The sequence below is a fragment of the Hoplias malabaricus genome, chromosome 9, assembly GCF_029633855.1.
Source record: "Hoplias malabaricus isolate fHopMal1 chromosome 9, fHopMal1.hap1, whole genome shotgun sequence".
NCBI lineage: Eukaryota > Metazoa > Chordata > Actinopteri > Characiformes > Erythrinidae > Hoplias > Hoplias malabaricus.
In genome coordinates, this window is record NC_089808.1 from 8120707 (window position 1) to 8140463 (window position 19757).

A 19757-nucleotide genomic window follows, 5' to 3' on the forward strand; every position below is an offset into this window, starting at 1 on the left:
AAGTATGGCCTCTAAGACACACATTTATACACCAATGAGCCAAAACATTAAAACTGTCTCCTTGTTCTTACACACTGATTTTTTTTTTTTTTAATTAAGCTTCACTGACAATGCTGGAGCACTTTTTACAGACTGGAATCCATCTTTTGTTCTGCTTACATTGTTGGCCCCCTACAGGACCACCCCAGAGCAGTGACACAGACATGCTAGTGGTGTGTTAGTGTATGTAAACCTCACAGTGTCACTGCTGGACTGAGGATAGTCCACCAACCAAAAATATCCCGCCACACGTGTCCTTGGACCAAGACTAGAGGATGACTAACACAAAAGTCTTAACAACAGATGAGCTACTCCTTCTGACTTTGCATCTACGAACAAGGTAGACATGTCTAACCAAGCGCTTTTTAAAAAGAAAATCAGTAGCACTGCTATGTCTGAGCCATCAGTGTCACACACAGCAGTGCCCTCCACCCAAATCATACCTGGTCTTGTGGGGGTCCTCATAAGGTGGTAACAAAGTATGCAGAGCAACCGATGGACCGTGGTTTATACATTTAGAACAACAAAAGTGCGCCTACATGGTCAGTGGAGTAATATCGACATTGACCTTAGAAACAAGGAGGTCGTTTTAATGTTTTGGCTGTATAACTGGTGTATAATTATTGGGTCTTTCTTGCCCACAGTGAGTTGTTCCAAGGGCACTAGACATTTCTGGATGCCGACCAGGTAGGCCTCCGGATGACACAAAGTATTTTCAGCGCCGCAGAAATGCTTTGTTTTACATATTTTTGATGATGAAAATGCTGCCTCACACATGCAATTTGTACAGTAGCAAAAAACTAAAAACAAACAAAACAAAAAAAAAAACATCAAAGTGTCTTGTTTTATTCTCTCAGCACATTGCCCTCACTTACAGTACTTTATCAGCCTCGTGTAACTACAGCCAAAACCCAAAGCTATTTCTGATCTGGAGCATAAAAGCGCAACAACATTTAGACACCATCCTCACTCACACGCTTCCCTATTATTATGGCCTGTTATTCACAGAAACCATTCTATTTTTCTCTTCTTTAAGTATTCAAAAATAATGGCATGTGGGCTTTCTGCTCACAAAATGTGGCTCTTCGTGTCATTTAGACCATAGCCATTTCATTTGCTGTGCTAGCATAGCGACTAGCGCTGAAGTAAAGGTCATTTTTAATGTGCCAAAAAATACCCATAACATTAGCTTCCAACATACGCAGTTTAAAGCAATGTTCTCCACAAGATATTATGTTTTTAATATCCAGACAATACAGGCCATTATGTAAGAAATGAAGCCACGAAATGGCACACTACAGAGCCTCTTTAAACCACAGCAGGTAAAGAAACTCTCAGCTAAGATATCACAGTGAGTCAGTACGCTAGCTGTAGTGAATAGACCTATATGTGATTAAAGGAACGGCTAATCATTAACTTCAGTGATTCTCCTTTAAACTCGTACCTAACGGCTTGGATGTATCTGAGATTCAGTTGTAAATATGTGGTGTAGTGTGATCAGGTACAGATTCTTCATCTAAAAAACGATAAATAGCCACTAACATAAATCACCTTTGCTACTTTTTGGTGGTAAAATGACTTGTTGCTTTTTTAATATCCATGCGGTGCTGGCCATTATGTAATAAACGAAGCCACAAAATGACACTATAAGCGCCTCTTTCAAACCACAGCAGGTAAAGAAACTGTGAGCTTAGCGAGGCCTAACAGTAGTGAAGTGTGAATGAATATAATCCTAAATGTGATTAACTCCAGCTCAAAATCTACAGTGTGACGTTAATTCCTTTTCAAAAAAAAAATAAAAAAAATAAAAAGGTATCCTCGGCACGGGGCCCACCGGAGCAGCAGACGCTAAGCCCCCCTTCTCAGCTACAGAGCCGAGTGGAGATATTCATGCAGGTGTTCCAGATAGCAGGGGACATTAGCCGCAGAACAATGGGGCTGTAGTACAGGGCGGCTGACCAGCAGCTAGCCCCTCATCAGGGGAATCAGCACTCAATTTAGAGCGGGTCACAATGGGTCAAACCTCCTCAATTAAGACTCAAAGCTGGGACGCCCAAAAAAAAAAAAAAAAAAAAGAAAAGGACAAACCGACCAAAATCAAATCACCATGTTAATCATCCATGAAAAGTAGTAGTCTGCAATTAGCATTATGCAAATGAGATCCAGCTAATTGAAGGCTAGTACAGTGGCTTTCACCTTCCATTTACCGTATTAGTACACTGAACTGGGTGCTACGGCAATCGACACTCGTTACTTACGTCACGTGATCTACTTAAGTTATATTTACATTGAGTCTCGTACAAAGTATGTACAAGTTTGTTCCGTGTAGAGGAACATATTTTCACGTAGAAAAGCAACGGAACACCCAAACTAAGTATTTGAAAAACATACAAAACACTGAAAAAGCTGACGGAAAATGGATAGAAACTTCCAAACAATTCCATAAATAATTAAGAACAAACCGGCAGCCGTAATAGCGACAATAACACAAATAGAAAATGGACTCTGTTTGTAAATGACTGTAGTTCTATATTACAGCCATTCCCTTCAGACTGGAATATGTGCCCTCCCTCAACTGGACCAATGAGAGCAAGGGGGAAGAGGGGGAAAAAAAATAAGTGTCACCTACCCCTGACCAAAAGAAAAAAAGGAAAAAAATAGGGAAAGAAGAAAGAACCAAAAGAAAAAAAGAAAAAATCAGAAAAATCGGTCAGCTCCCGAGACGGCGTGAACAACTTACAGAGGCGAGTGTCATGAGAAGTGACAGCTCTGCTAATGGGATTTTTTTATGCTTCCCTGACAGTTATATTAATGATAATGACAACCAGGTTTTTTCGTTCTATTAAAGACTGTTGATGAGAGCGTTATCGCTGCCTTTCGCACAAGAAGAAATTGACACTGTGACGGCGGAAAGAATCCCATTCTTCACCGGCTGATCTCTATCATCATTTGGAGGAGTCTTGCAAGCTCTAAACACAAAGAATTCATGATTGCTGCAAAAGAGTTGCTAATGTAATTTGCAAGCTGGAACTATCCCTGAGATAATGATCGGGAAATTAGCACAGTGTCCTGCGGTCATGCATTATTCTGCACAGGAACCCAACGAGAATCCCAGCATCTCTGCGCTATCAATGTGTGTTCACTCCTACACAAAGCTGAGACGTGTTTGTGTGGGGGACCCAATCAAAACTACAGCAGCAATCAAGTCAATGTATACTCAGACACAGACGTGATGAAAGGCTATAAACACAAAGCGGTGGGTTTGAACTGATGCTGAATGAATGCTGTAGGTTTTAAAGGCTGCCTTTTTTCTTCAACACTCTTAGGGCCACACGGATAGCCATGATTACGCTTCCAAAGGCAAGTGTCACTAAAGGCATTATTGCCTTCGTTATTACATTTCGCTGCATGAGTCATGTGGTCATTCGGATGCAACGGATACACTGCTCACTGACCGCATTAACGGCTGGAGCTTTTTATAAGAGATGCCTGAATATGGGAATCCTAGGCCAACGTTTTTCATGTGTGATACATATTTATAGAATGCAGACTTAGGCACTAAATACGTGTGAATTAGTCAAACAGAAAAGTAATATTTAAAAGCAGTCAAATATAATCTTAGGGTTCATCCTGTATTACTGCATTTAGTCTTGGAGCTCACTGCATAAGGTATTCAGCCAATTGGACGCAATGGCAAGCGTCAAGCTCTAACGGTGGACTCAAGGTGTCAACGCCAATATCCGAATGTAATGCCCACAAATTAGATTCATTCCCATCTTATCCATCTCCCTTCATCGAACTCATTTCCTCGAAGTGTGATGCTCCGACAGAAGGGATAGCAGTGGTCGCATAAGCATAAGAGTTCCTCCTTTACTTAAAAAATATCAGTCGAATCTAAACATACAATCCCTAACATTTCCCGAAGGCATCACCCAATAACACCCCTAGAATTCCAATATCATGCCTCCCTCCTCGACAACATAACGCATGCCATAAAGTATGATTTCTGAGCCCCCCCTCGTTCTCAGGACATATTCAATATTGTGCGGTTTGAGGACTGCACTCTTTTAGAGGGCCGTGTTTAAGGTGCATACGACACTGGAGTGATTTCACGACACCCGAGATGCAGGAGCTAAATGGTGCTGAAAATATATTTATGTACATAGAAATCCCTCGAAACATCCCAGCCAATAAACACAAGGCGGGGTTCATTTATGGGTGTCCGGTGATCAGACGCCACACGGAGAGAGAGAGAGAGAGAGCGACGTGGCAAGCGTCTTGTATGCCAGAGCTGCACGGAGGAAGCGGGGAGTGACAGGCGGCTGGATGAGGCATGCAGATAGGCAGAACTGGGTAAATGTCAGCTGAGCAGGTTGAAGTGTTTGCATACAAGAGGATGATGTATGGCCTCCGCCGGTGCCATTTATTCCCCTAAGCAATAACGCCATCGCCGCCGTCTCACACGCTATAGACTATATTGAAATGGGTCTTTGTAAGAGGAGGTAGGGGGGGAGAAGAAGAAGACTGGTTCAAGGCCCTCGCTGGAGTCTGTCTCTCTTTCTTTCTCTCACACACACACACACAGCGTCGGACAAACTGCTGCTCAGATGCCGGGGGAAAAGGAAAGGATCATGTTTCACGTTCTGCCCAGGCTATATGTGCTTTGTTTGGCATCTTCTATCCCTCCTCCATCTGGGCTTTCACCTGGCGTCTGGCCCACACATACCTTCACTTTTCTTCCCAACGCACTCTTAATACTCACTAGCCTAATAACCAAGACGTAAACAAACCACAGTGGTTAATCTCTATTTTTTCTGAAAATATTAACACGACAATAGAAAAGGCCCAACACTGCACAATGGCATGGAATACACTACGTTTTCATTCACTTCAATTATAAAATATCTCTCCGGAAATATGGTCATTTTGGAGATTAGTGATGGTCTGGCAGCAGAATGATGAGGCAACTTTTCCACTGGGGGTGGCATTCTTAGACACACTGTGGTTCTGTGTAAATAGATGTTGTGATGATTTCAACAAGATGCTACTGACTGAAAGTACAAAATACTGTAGGTTACTGCACTAATGTCAGTGTCTTATCATTTAACACTGCTGTATTCACACCTGTTTATGATTACATGATGAAGTATATTCCTTTCAAACTGAATTTAAAGAGATTTTGAAAGGACTGGCCCTGCTTTACCCAATATTTGGACGTCTGTTTAAGTCGAAGTGAACTGTGGTAGGCAAGGGTTTTTTTTCTTTCTTTCTTTCTTTTGAGAAAACAATTTCATCAGCAGACAACATTTCTGTTGAAAACCATGAGCGGCTGCATGCAACGTTTGACACAAACATCATCATGTAATGTACAACTTAAGATTAGATTTGAAACCTGCGATTTGGTGGAACAAGCCTACAGACTTCAAGTTATATTCATATCATCGCTGTCCAAAGAAAAACATGCATCTTCCGAACTAACTTTCCAATGCAAGTCAATGCAACAATAATTCATTTCCAAGTAATTTAGGCTCATTTCTATTGGTCAGTTCATCAATGTGAAGGGCAGCTGATGTGTTTAAATATGATGTAGGAAACTCAACACATTGGCAAAAATGGGGATGCATGGTTTACTTTGGACAACAACGATATTCAGATAATCTGAACGTGAAAAAATAACAATAATAACAAATCAATAAATCATGACACTGGCTACAGATGTCAAGAAATGTGACGGCATTGGGAAACCTTGGCAGCCTGATCTGATGTGAGGGGGCTAATCCCATCTCTAGAAAACGCTGCTAGTTCCAAGGCTAGTGGATTGTTGTAAATGTCAAACTGTTGTTGAGTATTGAGTCAGACATACAGACAACTAAGTGGCTTCACTGCTACTAATGTAATCAGTTGCTGGAAACCTGGACCAAAAACAGGCGAATTACATAACTGCCAAGAACCAGTGATCATTCCGCTGGAAATATTGTGAAACGCGAAGCAACTCATCATCACAAAACAGTTCCGCTTCTGCCCCATCAACAACGCCACCAAATGACTCCACAAATGTGGAAAGCATATGCTAACACCCCAAGCACCTACAACTAGAGGACACCGTGTTTTTTGTTGTTTGTGTTTTTAAGAGAGGGCACTTCCTAAACGCTCTAACGTCTGTGGGGCTTTGTGCGTAAGAAAATAGAGAAGTGATTGTGTTCATCCCCTATTTTCCCTACGGTATTGATTTAAAATGGTGACTGGAGGAACACACGGTGGACCATGTAATCTTCCTTTGAGATGATGACTTCCGAGAAAGAAAAGAAGGGGAGGGAGGGCGAAGGGGTGCATCCAGACCACAAGCTGAGAATGTGAAATTGTGGACAATTATTTGCTGAGCAAAATACAAAGGCTGCCAGATGAACTGGAGCTTAGCCATGAATACCAGTGGCTACCCTCAAAGCCTACAGGGGAAAAAGTCTGCATTCTATTTACTTTCCCCAGCGTACGAGTACGTGGGATTAAGCTGAAGTCTTTATAGTCTTTATATTTCTGTTTAGCCTAGTGCTTCTGCAGTCAATTTGGTGTGCGGAGAGTTGGAAAAATGAACCTAATCAATGTGTAATTCACCAAGATGGCTTTACATGCACTAAAACAAGTTACTCATATGTTTGTGTTGTGGTCAGCTGAGGTCCCTCAGCAAAAGTGCCTCCTTTGACCCTCTCACAACCATTAAAATGGAGTCCTACAGATTCAGCCCTATCAACCATTAAGCAGTCTCAAAAGCCATTAGTTTCAATTTAAAAATAAATAAATAAAACATTCCCTTCCAACCTTCGCTATATCCCAAGAACCAGTGTCGCTAATGGAGCTCTAACCAACTGCAGTCTCAGCTTGGACCCCCCCCCCCTCCCCCCCACATCCACAGCCATAACCGAGGGGTTCAAGTTGACCTCTCCAGGAAAGCGAACATCCAGGAAGAACAATGCATGGACAGTCAGGTTTCCTCATTCTGTTGCCTCCCTCCTTTTCAAAAAAAAAAAAAAAAAAAGACTCTTCAGTGATTCCCCCACCACTCTTAAAACTGTCCAACAAGCTTTGTCACATGACCACCCCCTAAAAAAAAATGCACTCTCATCAGCTCTTAGTCCACATGACACCGAATGTCCAGACAGCTCATTATCACATTCTAATATCCTTTCTTAACTGTTTCGCAAAGAAAAAGAAAAAACTTTACAATCCCAGGTCACACGCAAAGAGGTCCAGTCAAAACTCTTGCATTCGTAAAGTCCAGCCTAGATAACATTTCGCATCAGACGAGGGACAGTCACGTAATATCAAAAATATGTTTAAAACTTATGTACAGGAACACACTTCTGAACAGTTGTAATGATGGTCTTTTGATGTTTATTCACTTGAAGTAACACTGTAAAAGCCTGTGAAAAAGTTAAGGACATGTTTAAATCTTAGTTCATTCGTACGATTTAAATGTCACTTGTGAACTTAAAAAAAAAAGCCACAGTTAAGTTTGTTCCAAGTGTGTTTTCTTTACGTAAATAAACAAATAAACACGTCGTTTGGCCAGGTGTTTCAAAACTTCTCCACACGACTGTAACTCCACAAACATACATTTCAGTTATTCCACAGGCTAGTTGTACCTAAAAGTACCAGTTAGCCACCCCCCAAATAACAACAACAACAACAACAACAACAACAACCCCTCCCTCACTACTTCCTCCTAGCCCTGGAAGCGCGTGCACGTAAACCCGTTATAAAGGGTTATAATGTGAGACATAACGGCTGCGCCTCGCGACACAAACGCCACTCACTTACCTTTCAGTGATCTTGGTTTTGCCTGCTTTCGGCGCGACATCCTAACAGGGGGAAGGAGGACGGCGTTCAGTATGACAGAGAAAATAAATAATAATAAAAAATAAACACACACACAGAAAAAAAAAGAAAGAAAGCAGAGAGGAAAAAATAAGGTAAAGAAAGTGCTGTCCTGGCGTGAAGTGTTTGGTTTGTTTTTTCGCTCAAATCCCGTTCTCTGGAGAGAAGCAAGGGATGGCTTATTTGGTTTTGTTTCTATTTTTGTTTTTTTATTTAATCGCAGAATTATGAAATCCCAAACGTAACGCTGTTTTGTTTATTAGCGCGAAAGCAGTGTTGGAAAAGTGTGAGGATTCACCAAACAGTAAAAAAAAATCCGTCGTGCGCCCATCATTGCTCGCTCCCTCTCTCTCTCTCTCTCTCTCTCTTCCTCCTCCTCACTCTATCGCTCTCTCCCTCTCTCTCTCTCACGCGCGCGCACGTGCGGAGTGATAATAAATATAATCTTTAATTTTTTGCTCCTGTCCCTACTGTTACGAATCGAGCCATTGGCGCGAGGAACAGGGGGCACGAGCAAAACACCAAAATAATAATAATAAAAAAAAATAACACAAGATAAACAAACAAACAAAAAATAAATAAATAGCCAACTGTGAAGACGAAAACGAAAATAACGACGAAAAAAAAAATAAACACTCTTCTACGCTGGCTACAAAGTAACTCCCACTCTTCTGATAGTGGCCGTTAAAACGAATCCGCGAAAGCGAAGTGTATAGTCAGCGTCCTAATTTTGTTTTTTTTTTTTTGTTAAAAAAAGAAGACGCAAAAAAAGGAGAGAGAGGAAAAGAAGAAGAGAGGAGGAGGAGGAGGATGAAGAAGCAGAAGGAGAAAAGAAGGAGAAGGAGAGAGGAGAGAGGAGGATGCGAGCTCCTTCCTCATCACAAACCTGCGAGCTCTTGGACTGCGCCGTCGCTCCGGTAGTCCACATAATAATGGAAAATGGAAGCGAGGCCCCCAAAGCCATGCGGATGGCTCCAGAGGGGGCCCGGGGCCCGCAGGGACGCGCTCTGTGCGTAATCACTGAGGAAATCATTGTCAGCCTGCCTGCGCTACAGCACTCACGGAGAGGCATGATTAAAAAAAAAAAAAAAAAAAAAAAAAAAAAAAAAGGATCCGCAGCAAAACCCGGCCGGAGCATGGATCCGGACTCGCCTTTCTTTTTTTTTTTTTATCTATCCTTTTTTTTACCCCCTTGTCTTTCTTTTAAGGAACACACACACCATAAAACAGATTAAAGAAAAAACTAAAAGAATAAAAACAATCACGTGATTTTTTTTCTGCTTTTGAATTTTACTTACACATGTTTTTTTTGTTTTTTTCTTTCCTAGCAGTTTCCTACTCCGCCATTGGTCGATACTCTCCCCTCCTCAGTGACCATTGGCTAATCCTATCCACAGGCACTGGTTCATTTTTCGTACTTATGTCCCGCCCCTTGCTGGGATTAGCGACTGCATTTTTTTCTTGCACAGGCATTGGTCAGCAGTAGCCCGGCCTCTGCGCCACGATTGGCTCATTGCTCTAAAACACCACCCAATCCTAAGCACATATGGGCGGGGTTCTGTCCAAATATGGGTGTGGAAGAAAAGGAAGACCCCCCCCTTTCGGCAGCGAAAGGTTTCCGCAGCTCAAACTTGGAAACTGTTGATGTTTTTTTTTTCAGGGTCCGGCTTTAAGTAGCTTTAAGAGGGAAATAATGAACATAATGTTTTAGACAAAAAATACAACAGCGGTTAGCGGATTTAGTCAAGCAGCATAATTCATTCACGAATGGCTGTGAGAACACGAGGAAGTGACGCATCCGATTTATTTATAAGATTTTGTAAAGTGCAATAAAAACAAAAAAAGTGATTTGTTAATTCTCTTTTACTTTTCTGACAAAATTACTGAGAAAAACGTTCATTGTTTTCACTCACAAACTTGAAATTTTTTTAAATTGGCACCTTCAACACTAAAATATTTGGGACAGAAGCAGGTTTCCTACATTGTAACGTCACCCTGCCTTTTAATTAGACTTTTAAAATTGTTTGGGAATATAGAAAGATCCGGAATCCAGGCCAGCCTGTCAAGCACAGCCTACTCTGTGTCTATAAAACCACACTGTAGCATGTACAAAATTAGGCCTGGTGTGACAGCTTCTCATGCAATGTCAATGCCATGGTGTCTGGCCTTGTCCTACGCAGACTGAGATTACCTGAATCTTTTAACAATATTATGTGCAATATCCTTCAGGATTAATCCAATGAGACATTATAAAGCTTGCTCTAAAATTATAATAAAAGCGGAACATGATTTGTTTTTGAAAACATAAATAAAAGCAAATCTATGAACAGTAAACTCTAGGTCACTAAAGGTACAAGCAGAGTAAATGTACCTTTAAAAGGTTCAATAGTGATCTAAAATTCCAGTTGTGTGCCCTAAAGGTTAACCTTGCTACACCAGTGAGCATCCCTGAATTAAATCAGTTAATATGAATAAACTTGTAAGCCATTTTAACAACATATACCAAATGTTACAAATGTACATTTTTATGTATGAGCCTTTCGTCTTTAAGGATTAATAACATTTCTACCTACAGACCAGTGACAAATTAAAGGGGAAAAATTCAAGCTCCAGTTGAGGGCCACCGTGGAGCCAGAGCTTATCCAGAATCACTGGGTGCAAGGCAGGAATTCACCCTGGAGGGGGCGACAGTCCTTCACAGAGCAACACACACACTCACACCTACGGACACTTTTCGCCAATTCACCTACCAACATGTGTTTTTGGACCGTGGGAGGAAACCGGAGCACCCGGAGGAAACCCACGCGGACACAGGGAGAACACACCACACTCCTCGCAGACAGTCACCCCGGAGGAAACCCACGCGGACACAGGGAGAACACACCACACTCCTCGCAGACAGTCACCCGGAGGAAACCCACGCGGACACAGGGAGAACACACCACACTCCTCGCAGACAGTCACCCGGAGGAAACCCACGCGGACACAGGGAGAACACACCACACTCCTCGCAGACAGTCACCCGGAGGAAACCCACGCGGACACAGGGAGAACACACCACACTCCTCGCAGACAGTCACCCGGAGGAAACCCACGCGGACACAGGGAGAACACACCACACTCCTCGCAGACAGTCACCCGGAGGAAACCCACGCGGACACAGGGAGAACACACCACACTCCTCGCAGACAGTCACCCGGAGGAAACCCACGCAGACACAGGAAAAACAAACCTTTTCTGCATTAGTGCAACATTTAAAGCAGCACTATGTATTTTGGCAAGTGTGGGGCCCTCACTGGTGGAAATATGTTTTTGCATGAAGAGCATTCTGTAAGTCAAAAGACATCAAAAACAAATCTTTAGACTGATTTACCAGACGATTTTTCTTTCACTCACTGGCTCTATTGCCTACTAATAAAGCTCTGTCTCTAGTGACATAGCATTCCATGTTAGACAGAACATAACTAAAGACTGCTCGTTTTAAGGTGGAACACAACATTTCAATAAGAATTCAGAGTGTGATTCAGGTAAGAATTTGTATTAGTTAGTAGCCTACGTTAATGTTTTAAGTTCAACTACCTTTTAGCCTCAAGTGGGCCATTTATGGAAGACTGGTATTTTCCAAACAGAAGCTTCCTAAAGTTATGCATTTAAGGTGGAATGAGTCCATTTAAGCCCCCTGAGTCCATTTAAGATGGAACCAAACATTCTGAAAAGAACTTTGCTTAAAACATTCGCTGTTTATTTTCTTGACCTCAATAGTGTGTGAGTCCAGTGACTAAATTCTGTGGGGAGCGTTTTGTTGGCATGGTTAATGCCCAATTGTCCCCTTAGAAAGAGGAGTCGCTGTGAGTCATTACAAAGTTAATCTGACTTATTACCCTTATCCTATGATGAAACACTGCAATCCTGAGGGGAAAGATCTCTTCCTAGGAAATGTTCCCCCTCTATAGGGCACAAGGGGTCACTGAATGGTTTGATGAGTATTAAAATGATGTAAATTATATGCTGCAGCAGTTAGCAACTCAACTAAACTAGTATGGGAAATTCTGGACCAGTATATTAGAAAACGCTCACCTACGAATGGTGTTCCACCTCCAAGTTCAGTCAGACATGCAAGGGTCAGAGCTTTGGGTGGTCAGTGTTTTGATCTGAGATTTTCAGTTTTTCTTTATTTGATGTGGACATTTTTCACTTACGACGGCTTGAGTCTCGCTCCGGGTGACTGTCTATGAGGAGCTTGGTGTGTTCTCCCAGTGTATGTGTGGGTTTCCTCCTACAATCCAAAAAACACAAGCTTTTAGGTGGATTGGTGACTCAAAAGTGTCCCTAGATATGTGAGAGTGTGTGTGTGTCGCCCTGTGAAGGACTGGCGCCCCCTCCAGGGTGTGTTCCTGTCTTGCGCTCTATGATTCCGGGTAGGCTCCGGACCCACCGCGACCCTGAACTGGATAAGCGCTTACAGACAATGAAAGAATGAATGTTTTTTCCACTTACGTCCATATCCTTCTTCTCTGTAATGTTTCTAACATCTACACTTCTTTTCAGACCCATAGCCTTGAGTTGTCTTCTTATAGTGGAAGTATAGACAAATACAAGGGATTTTCAGATCTGAAGCAGGTGATGCTTAGGGTGAGAAAAGTATGCATACTACTTTTTTCAGATATGCATAAAACCTTTAAAAGTATGCACACTACATTTATGTAATCATATTATATTTTTTGTAAAAATATGCATAATTTAAGTATGCATAGTACATTTTAAAGTATGCATAGTACATTTTAAAGTATGCATAGTACTTTTAAGTATTCATACTACTTTTTAAAGTATGCATACGACTTCTTGTCCTATAGTTCTATACATTTTTAGTTATGCATACTTGATTTTTCAGTGTACATACTACATATAAATGTATACCTACTACTGCTGAGCATGCATAACACAATTGTGTATGCATACTATATTTTTAAACATGCACACTACATGTCAGCATTCAAATTTCTGAATGTTCACCCTACATTTAAAAGTATGCATACTACTCTTTTGAGTACGCATACTATTTTTTAATGTATGCTTACTACATTCAATGTATGCGTACTACTGTTTTGAGTATGTATACATTTTAAGTACTGAGTATTCATACTACTTTTCTGAGTATGCATACTTCATGCTTGTGTATGACTATATTTTAAAATATGCATACTACTTTCCTGAGTATCCTATATGCCTACTACACTTGAGAATGTATGCATAATACTTTGAGTATGCACTCTTTCTCTTTTCTCCCACTTTTTTTTTTGATTCATCACCTCCTCATATATACCACCTTACAAATACAAATTTGCTTCTGACTTTTCTGTTTTAATTACATTAGCACATCAATTTGTGGATTTAGAGCGGCTGCTAGACCGCACACTGAAATAAAAAAACACAATAATTTATTTGGGGAGGTCTTCTTTAGTCTGAAGGCATGAGATATTGGTTATAATTGGTCATTTGTTTTTTAAACCTTGTTGTATTTTGACAACAGCACGTCACAGACATTTGGAAGTGGGTTAACTTGTGAATCTACGGTACGCCACTTTTAAATGTGATTTAGAGCCTTTCTTTAGGGTAATTTCCAAACATACAGGGGTTGGACAATGAAAGTGAAACCTGGTTTTAGACCACAATAATTTATTAGTATGGTGTAGGGACTCCTTTTGCGGCCAATACAGCGTCAGTTCGTCTTGGGAATGACATATACAAGTCCTGCACAGTGGTCAGAGGGATTTGAAGCCATTCTTCTTGCAGGACAGTGGCCAGGTTTCTACGTGATGCTGGTGGAGGAAAACGTTTCCTGACTCGCTCCTCCAAAACACCCCAAAGTGGCTCAATAATATTTAGATCTGGGGACTGTGCAGGCCATGGGAGATGTTCAACTTCACTTTCATGTTCATCAAACCAATCTTTCACCAGTCTTGCTGTGTGTATTGGTGCGTTGTCGTCCTGATACACGGCACCGCCTTCAGGACACAATGTTTGAACCATTGGATGCACATGGTCTTACTGGTGCAATGTGGAATTAATGAAGATTGGACACCAGGCTGCTCCAGTTTAGCCATGAAACCTCCCACACTACAATGACAGGTGTTTCAGTTTCATTGTCCAACCCCTGTTTATCACATACGATATACAATATAAACTTGACAATTATTATATTTTAGTACGCGGTAATCACACAGGACAGCCATGCTACCCTCTCTCTTTACACATGCTGGGTGCGCTAAAGTTTCCAAAAATGCATGCACACACCATTCATAGGTGTGAAATTCATGTGACTCCTTTTCTTCCTGTGTGAACTGTGGTGTTAGTCGTTTCTAATAAAGGACGCCAGAAGCTGCTGGCAATAAGGACCACCGTCCACCTTTCTGGGTTTCTGATCTGATTTGTCTTAGCTGAGCTCCGGCTCATCTCACCTGTTCAGGCCTTACTCCCCACCTATGTGAAAATGAGACCCAGGAAGGACCCCCCCAGGAGGGGCTCACACTCTCTGTTCTCACCCCTGAGGGCTGCTAGATCACTCTCCCCTCACCCGTGTCCAAAAAGTTATTGGAAAAGGACTGTAGTTGAACCCAAATGACACACAGTGTCCTCTTGCCCACTGAGGGGGGAAATAGGCTTTCTATGCCATGTTTGGAGATGAAAACCAAGCTAAAAATGACATATAAAATGTGTGTTTTCAGATTATATATTTAAACTAGAACTGATTTGCGTTCTTTTTGTTCTGATAAATTCCAGTGTGCTCAAGTTTAATGGATTAAATCAGGGGTCACGAATAGGCGGCCCGCGGTCAGAGTCCGGACCCAGGCGCTGTCCTATCAGAACCTGGACCTGTAACTGATAAATTATTAAGGTTTAAATGGTGTGACTCTTCTATTCTTTACGGTTCAGGTTTGGTGCTCCAGGAAATGTCCAGACTGCATACGTTTCTGCATTTCACAGGTCGGGCTACTCAGCCAATCAGATCTGTGCATTATGATGAGCGCTGTGACTCCAACGAGTGACACACAGGGCAGGGCTCCAGACACCGCTGTCCTGGGGCCAGTAAAAATAGCCCAAGGGACATGATAAAAGCTCTTTTGGGACACCTTCAGGACGACAGTGTTGTGTGAGTTTAAACTTTAACAATAAGGGAACGATTATGGGTTGACATTCTCATAACAATGAACATGGATTCCCGTCCTCCAGCATAAAACAGATAAAGCCCCGCCCTCCAGCAATAAGAACCAATGAGATTTCTGGTTGAAATTTTGCTAGTAGCTACATAAAATATTGCTATAACTACAAGGCTACTTCAGTACGCAGAAAAATAGCACTGATCTTAATTAACCCAAGATGAAAGTAAAGTTTGGTGTTCTCCAGTGAAAGAGTGATGCTTGTTTGACTTTCTCTAGATATTAACCCAGTAAAGAAAAAGGACACACATTGTCATTGATGCAAAGCACAATAGCTCCCACTTGTGAAGCAATACCTATATATGAGTATGTGAGGAATAGCACTCCCTGTTGTGCTTCCTAATATACTCAACAAATACATTGTTTGCCCATTTAACCTCTGTGACAGTGCAACACATACTCACACACACACAACACACACACACACACACACACACACACACACACACACACACAGAACACCCTGGTGGAAGGAATCGAATCAACTGCCTTTCAGTCTCAAGCCCACTTCTCTAACCTTTAGGCCATTGTTGACCAAAATGTATATGACTGAGTGAATGATTTGGTCAGTGAATGAGTTAGTGTGTGTGTGTGTGTGTGTGTGTGTGTGTATGGGTGTCTCAGTAAGAGAGTGAGAGTGCTACCAGCCAGTTCCATGAGGTGCTATATCACAACAAAAACAACCTTTAGAGTCTTTTGTAGTCTTGTCACTGCCATTTTAATGACGGCCTGTATATGGAAATAGAATTCATTCAATCTTTTTTCATACTAGTTATTACATGTACCTTCTTTTATAGTAGACTTGGTACACCAGCTCCATCTGAATGAATGCGTATAGTGTGACTAGCCATTAGTACATAGTGCACATAGTGTCGCAGTGTCCGTGTGGGTTTCCTCCAGGTGACTGTCTGTGAGGAGTATGGTGTGTTCTCCCTGTGTCTGCATGGGTTTCCTCCGGGTGACTGTCTGTGAGGAGTGTGGTGTGTTCTCCCTGTGTCTGCGTGGGTTTCCTCCGGGTGACTGTCTGCGAGGAGTGTGGTGTGTTCTCCCTGTGTCTGCATTGGGTTTCCTCCGGGTGACTGTCTGTGAGGAGTGTGGTGTGTTCTCCCTGTGTCTGCATTGGGTTTCCTCCGGGTGACTGTCTGTGAGGAGTGTGGTGTGTTCTCCCTGTGTCTGCGTGGGTTTCCTCCGTGTGACTGTCTGTGAGGAGTGTGGTGTGTTCTCCCTGTTTCTGCATTGGGTTTCCTCCGGGTGACTGTCTGTGAGGAGTATGGTGTGTTCTCCCTGTGTCTGCGTGGGTTTCCTCCGTGTGACTGTCTGCGAGGAGTGTGGTGTGTTCTCCCTGTGTTTGCGTGGGTTTCCTCTGGGTGACTATCTGTGAGGAGTGTGGTGTGTTCTCCCTGTGTCCGCGTGGGTTTCCTCCGGGTGACTGTCTGTGAGGAGTGTGGTGTGTTCTCCCTGTGTCTGCGTGGGTTTCCTCCGGGGACTGTCTGCGAGGAGTGTGGTGTGTTCTCCCTGTGTCTGCATTGGGTTTCCTCCAGGTGACTGTCTGCGAGGAGTGTGGTGTGTTCTCTCTGTGTCTGCGTGGGTTTCCTCCGGGTGACTGTCTGTGAGGAGTGTGGTGTGTTCTCTCTGTGTCTGCGTGGGTTTCCTCCGGGTGACTGTCTGCGAGGAATGTGGTGTGTTCTCTCTGTGTCTGCATTGGGTTTCCTCCAGGTGACTGTCTGCGAGGAGTGTGGTGTGTTCTCTCTGTGTCTGCGTGGGTTTCCTCCGGGTGACTGTCTGTGAGGAGTGTGGTGTGTTCTCCCTGTGTCTGCGTGGGTTTCCTCCGGGTGACTGTCTGTGAGAAGTGTGGTGTGTTCTCCCTGTGTCTGTGTGGGTTTCCTCCGGGTGACTGTCTGTGAGGAGTGTGGTGTGTTCTACCTGTGTCTGCGTGGGTTATCTCCGGGTGACTGTCTGTGAGGAGTGTGGTGTGTCCTCCCTGTGTCTGCGTGGGTTTCCTCCGGGTGACTGTCTGTGAGGAGTGTGGTGTGTTCTACCTGTGTCTGCGTGGGTTATCTCCGGGTGACTGTCTGTGAGGAGTGTGGTGTGTCCTCCCTGTGTCTGCGTGGGTTTCCTCCGGGTGACTGTCTGTGAGGAGTGTGGTGTGTTCTACCTGTGTCTGCGTGGGTTTCCTCCGGGTGACTGTCTGTGAGGAGTGTGGTGTGTTCTACCTGTGTCTGCGTGGGTTTCCTCCGGGTGACTGTCTGTGAGGAGTGTGGTGTGTCCTCCCTGTGTCTGCGTGGGTTTCCTCTGGGTGCTCCGGTTTCCTCCCATGCTCCAAAAAAAAAAAAAAAAAACACACGTTGGTAGGTGGATTGGTGACTCAAAAGTGTCCATAGGTGTAAGTGTGTGAGTGAATGTGTGTCGCCCTGCGAAGGACGGGCACCCCCTCCAGGTTGTGTTCCTGCCTTGCACCCAGTGATTCCGGGTAGGCTCCGGAGCCACCGCGACCCTGAACTGGATAAGCACTTACAGACTATGAATGAATGAAGCATGTATAACAATTTGGTCAAAATAACACAAGGACCAAACACCACAGCACCGATCTCGCCCTGTTTGAAAAGACTGGTTTCAGCAACTGTTATTTGAAATGAGAAAGATCCACACACCGCTCACCAAAACACACCTCAAGAAGCCACACAGAAGTGAGAAGCAAGGCACACAAAAGCTCCTGTCAGGAACGAGGGGCGGATTGAGGGAGGCGGACGCATTCGCTAAAACACGGGATAATTTAATATAAACAAAACAACGATACTTAAACAGGACACAAACAAACAAGGAGCCAAACAAGCTAAATAAAACAAAGGAAACTGGACAGGGAGAACAGGACGGACGGACGAAAAGCGACACGACGAAAAAGGAGAAGAAACGGGGAAACTCTAGAGACAGACAGACAGACTAAATAGCGTGACCAACTAAACACAGGATAAAGGGGAAATGTACGACAAACGGATGAGAGACAAGAGGGCTTAAATACTCACACAAACGAGACGCACCTGAGACAGATAACGAGAAGGACGGGTTAACAGATGACACGGACGAGGAGGCGGAGACCAGGACATAAACAAAACAGAGCCATGTGCAAATAAAGCACATGGCGGGGACAACAGACTGACAGGACGAAGGCGTGACAGATGCCCCCCCCAAGAACGCGCAACTCCTGGGCGCGTACTCCTAAACCCTCCAGGAGCTGGCACAGGAGAGGGCACGAAAAACAAGACAACAAACCAACGGGTGACAGAACTCAGGACAGGACGGGAACAGACACAGGAGCTGGGGACACGACAGGACCGAATATACTAGACGGGACATGGGACATGACAGGAGACTGACAAAGGGGAGCCACAAGAGACGAGAACGGACTGGACAGGACAGGAGTGGACACATGGGAATTGACGGGAGACTGGACTGGAGACAAGACAGGGGACTGAACGTGGGACGGATACGGAGACTGGACACGTTTGGGGACAGAAGACTGGACATGGACAGGTGACAGGACAGGGGACTGGAATGGAGACGGGACTGATGACAGGACTGAGTGCTGAGACTGAACGGGAGCAGAGACTGGTGACAAGACACTGGACAGGATAGGAACATTAGACTGGACAGAAGACAGGACAGGTGACATTACACTAGACTGATACGGAGACTAGACATGACCAACTGGGGACTGGACATGAGACAGGACAGAGGGTTGGAACGGGGACTGAACAGGACTAACAGGGGACTTGACAGGAGACGGGACTTGAGACAGGACCGATGGTTGAAACGGTGACTGGAGAGGAGACGAGACTTGAGACTGCACAGGGGGTTGAAACAAGGACTGGACAGGAGACGGGACATAGGGTTGAAATGGGGCCTGGACAGGACTAACAGGAAACTGGACTGGACTAGGTAGGGGAACAGGGACCAAGACGTTTACGGGGACAGACATGAATACAGTAACAGGGACTGGGACAGACACAAAGGCAGACACGGATACAGGGACAAGGACAGAGACGGGAACCAGGACAGGGACAGACAAGGGAACCAAAATAACAGGGGGGTGCCCAGGACTGGCTAATGTCTGTGGGGCAGTCTGAGGAACCAGCCTGGGCACAGTTCTGGGGATCGGCCCTGAAGTCCTACGGGCCGACCTACGGACATGGACAGGAGCGGCGGGAGCCGCCATAGTCACGGGGACAGGAGCGGCGGGAGCCGCCATAGTCACGGGGACAGGAGCGGCGGGAGCCGCCATAGTCACGGGGACAGGAGCGGCGGGAGCCGCCATAGTCACGGGGACAGGAGCGGCGGGAGCCGCCATAGTCACGGGGACAGGAGCGGCGGGAGCCGCCATAGTCACGGGGACAGGAGCGGCGGGAGCCGCCATAGTCACGGGGACAGGAGCGGCGGGTGCCGCCATAGTCACGGGGACAGGAGCGGCGGGTGCCGCCATCACCGAGACAGGGGAACCTGCAGCGACGTCGTCCTCGGAGGCAGGGGAACCTGCAGCGACGTCGTCCTCGGAGGCAGGGGAACCTGCAGCGACGTCGTCCTCGGAGGCAGGGGAACCTGCAGCGACGTCGTCCTCGGAGGCAGGGAAGCCTG

At 44.4% G+C, this 19757-nt stretch overlaps 1 protein-coding gene across 4 annotated transcripts in view; it reads right to left on the reverse strand.

The window, feature by feature from the left end:
• The window catches only part of LOC136707684 (zinc finger protein 521), a 179188-nt gene extending 170214 nt beyond the window's left edge, over nt 1-8974 (reverse strand). For 3 of the 4 annotated variants that reach the window (XM_066681899.1, XM_066681898.1, XM_066681897.1), the window contains exons 1-2: nt 8798-8974; nt 7855-7895 (exon numbers count right to left, since the gene is read on the reverse strand). In XM_066681899.1, the coding sequence (XP_066537996.1) occupies nt 7855-7894 (40 nt within the window). In that variant the 5' untranslated portion in view covers nt 7895; nt 8798-8974. The remainder of the gene's footprint in view (nt 1-7854; nt 7896-8797) is intronic. The other variant, XM_066681900.1, reaches the window with a different exon arrangement.
• Nucleotides 8975-19757: the final 10783 nt, after the last annotated feature.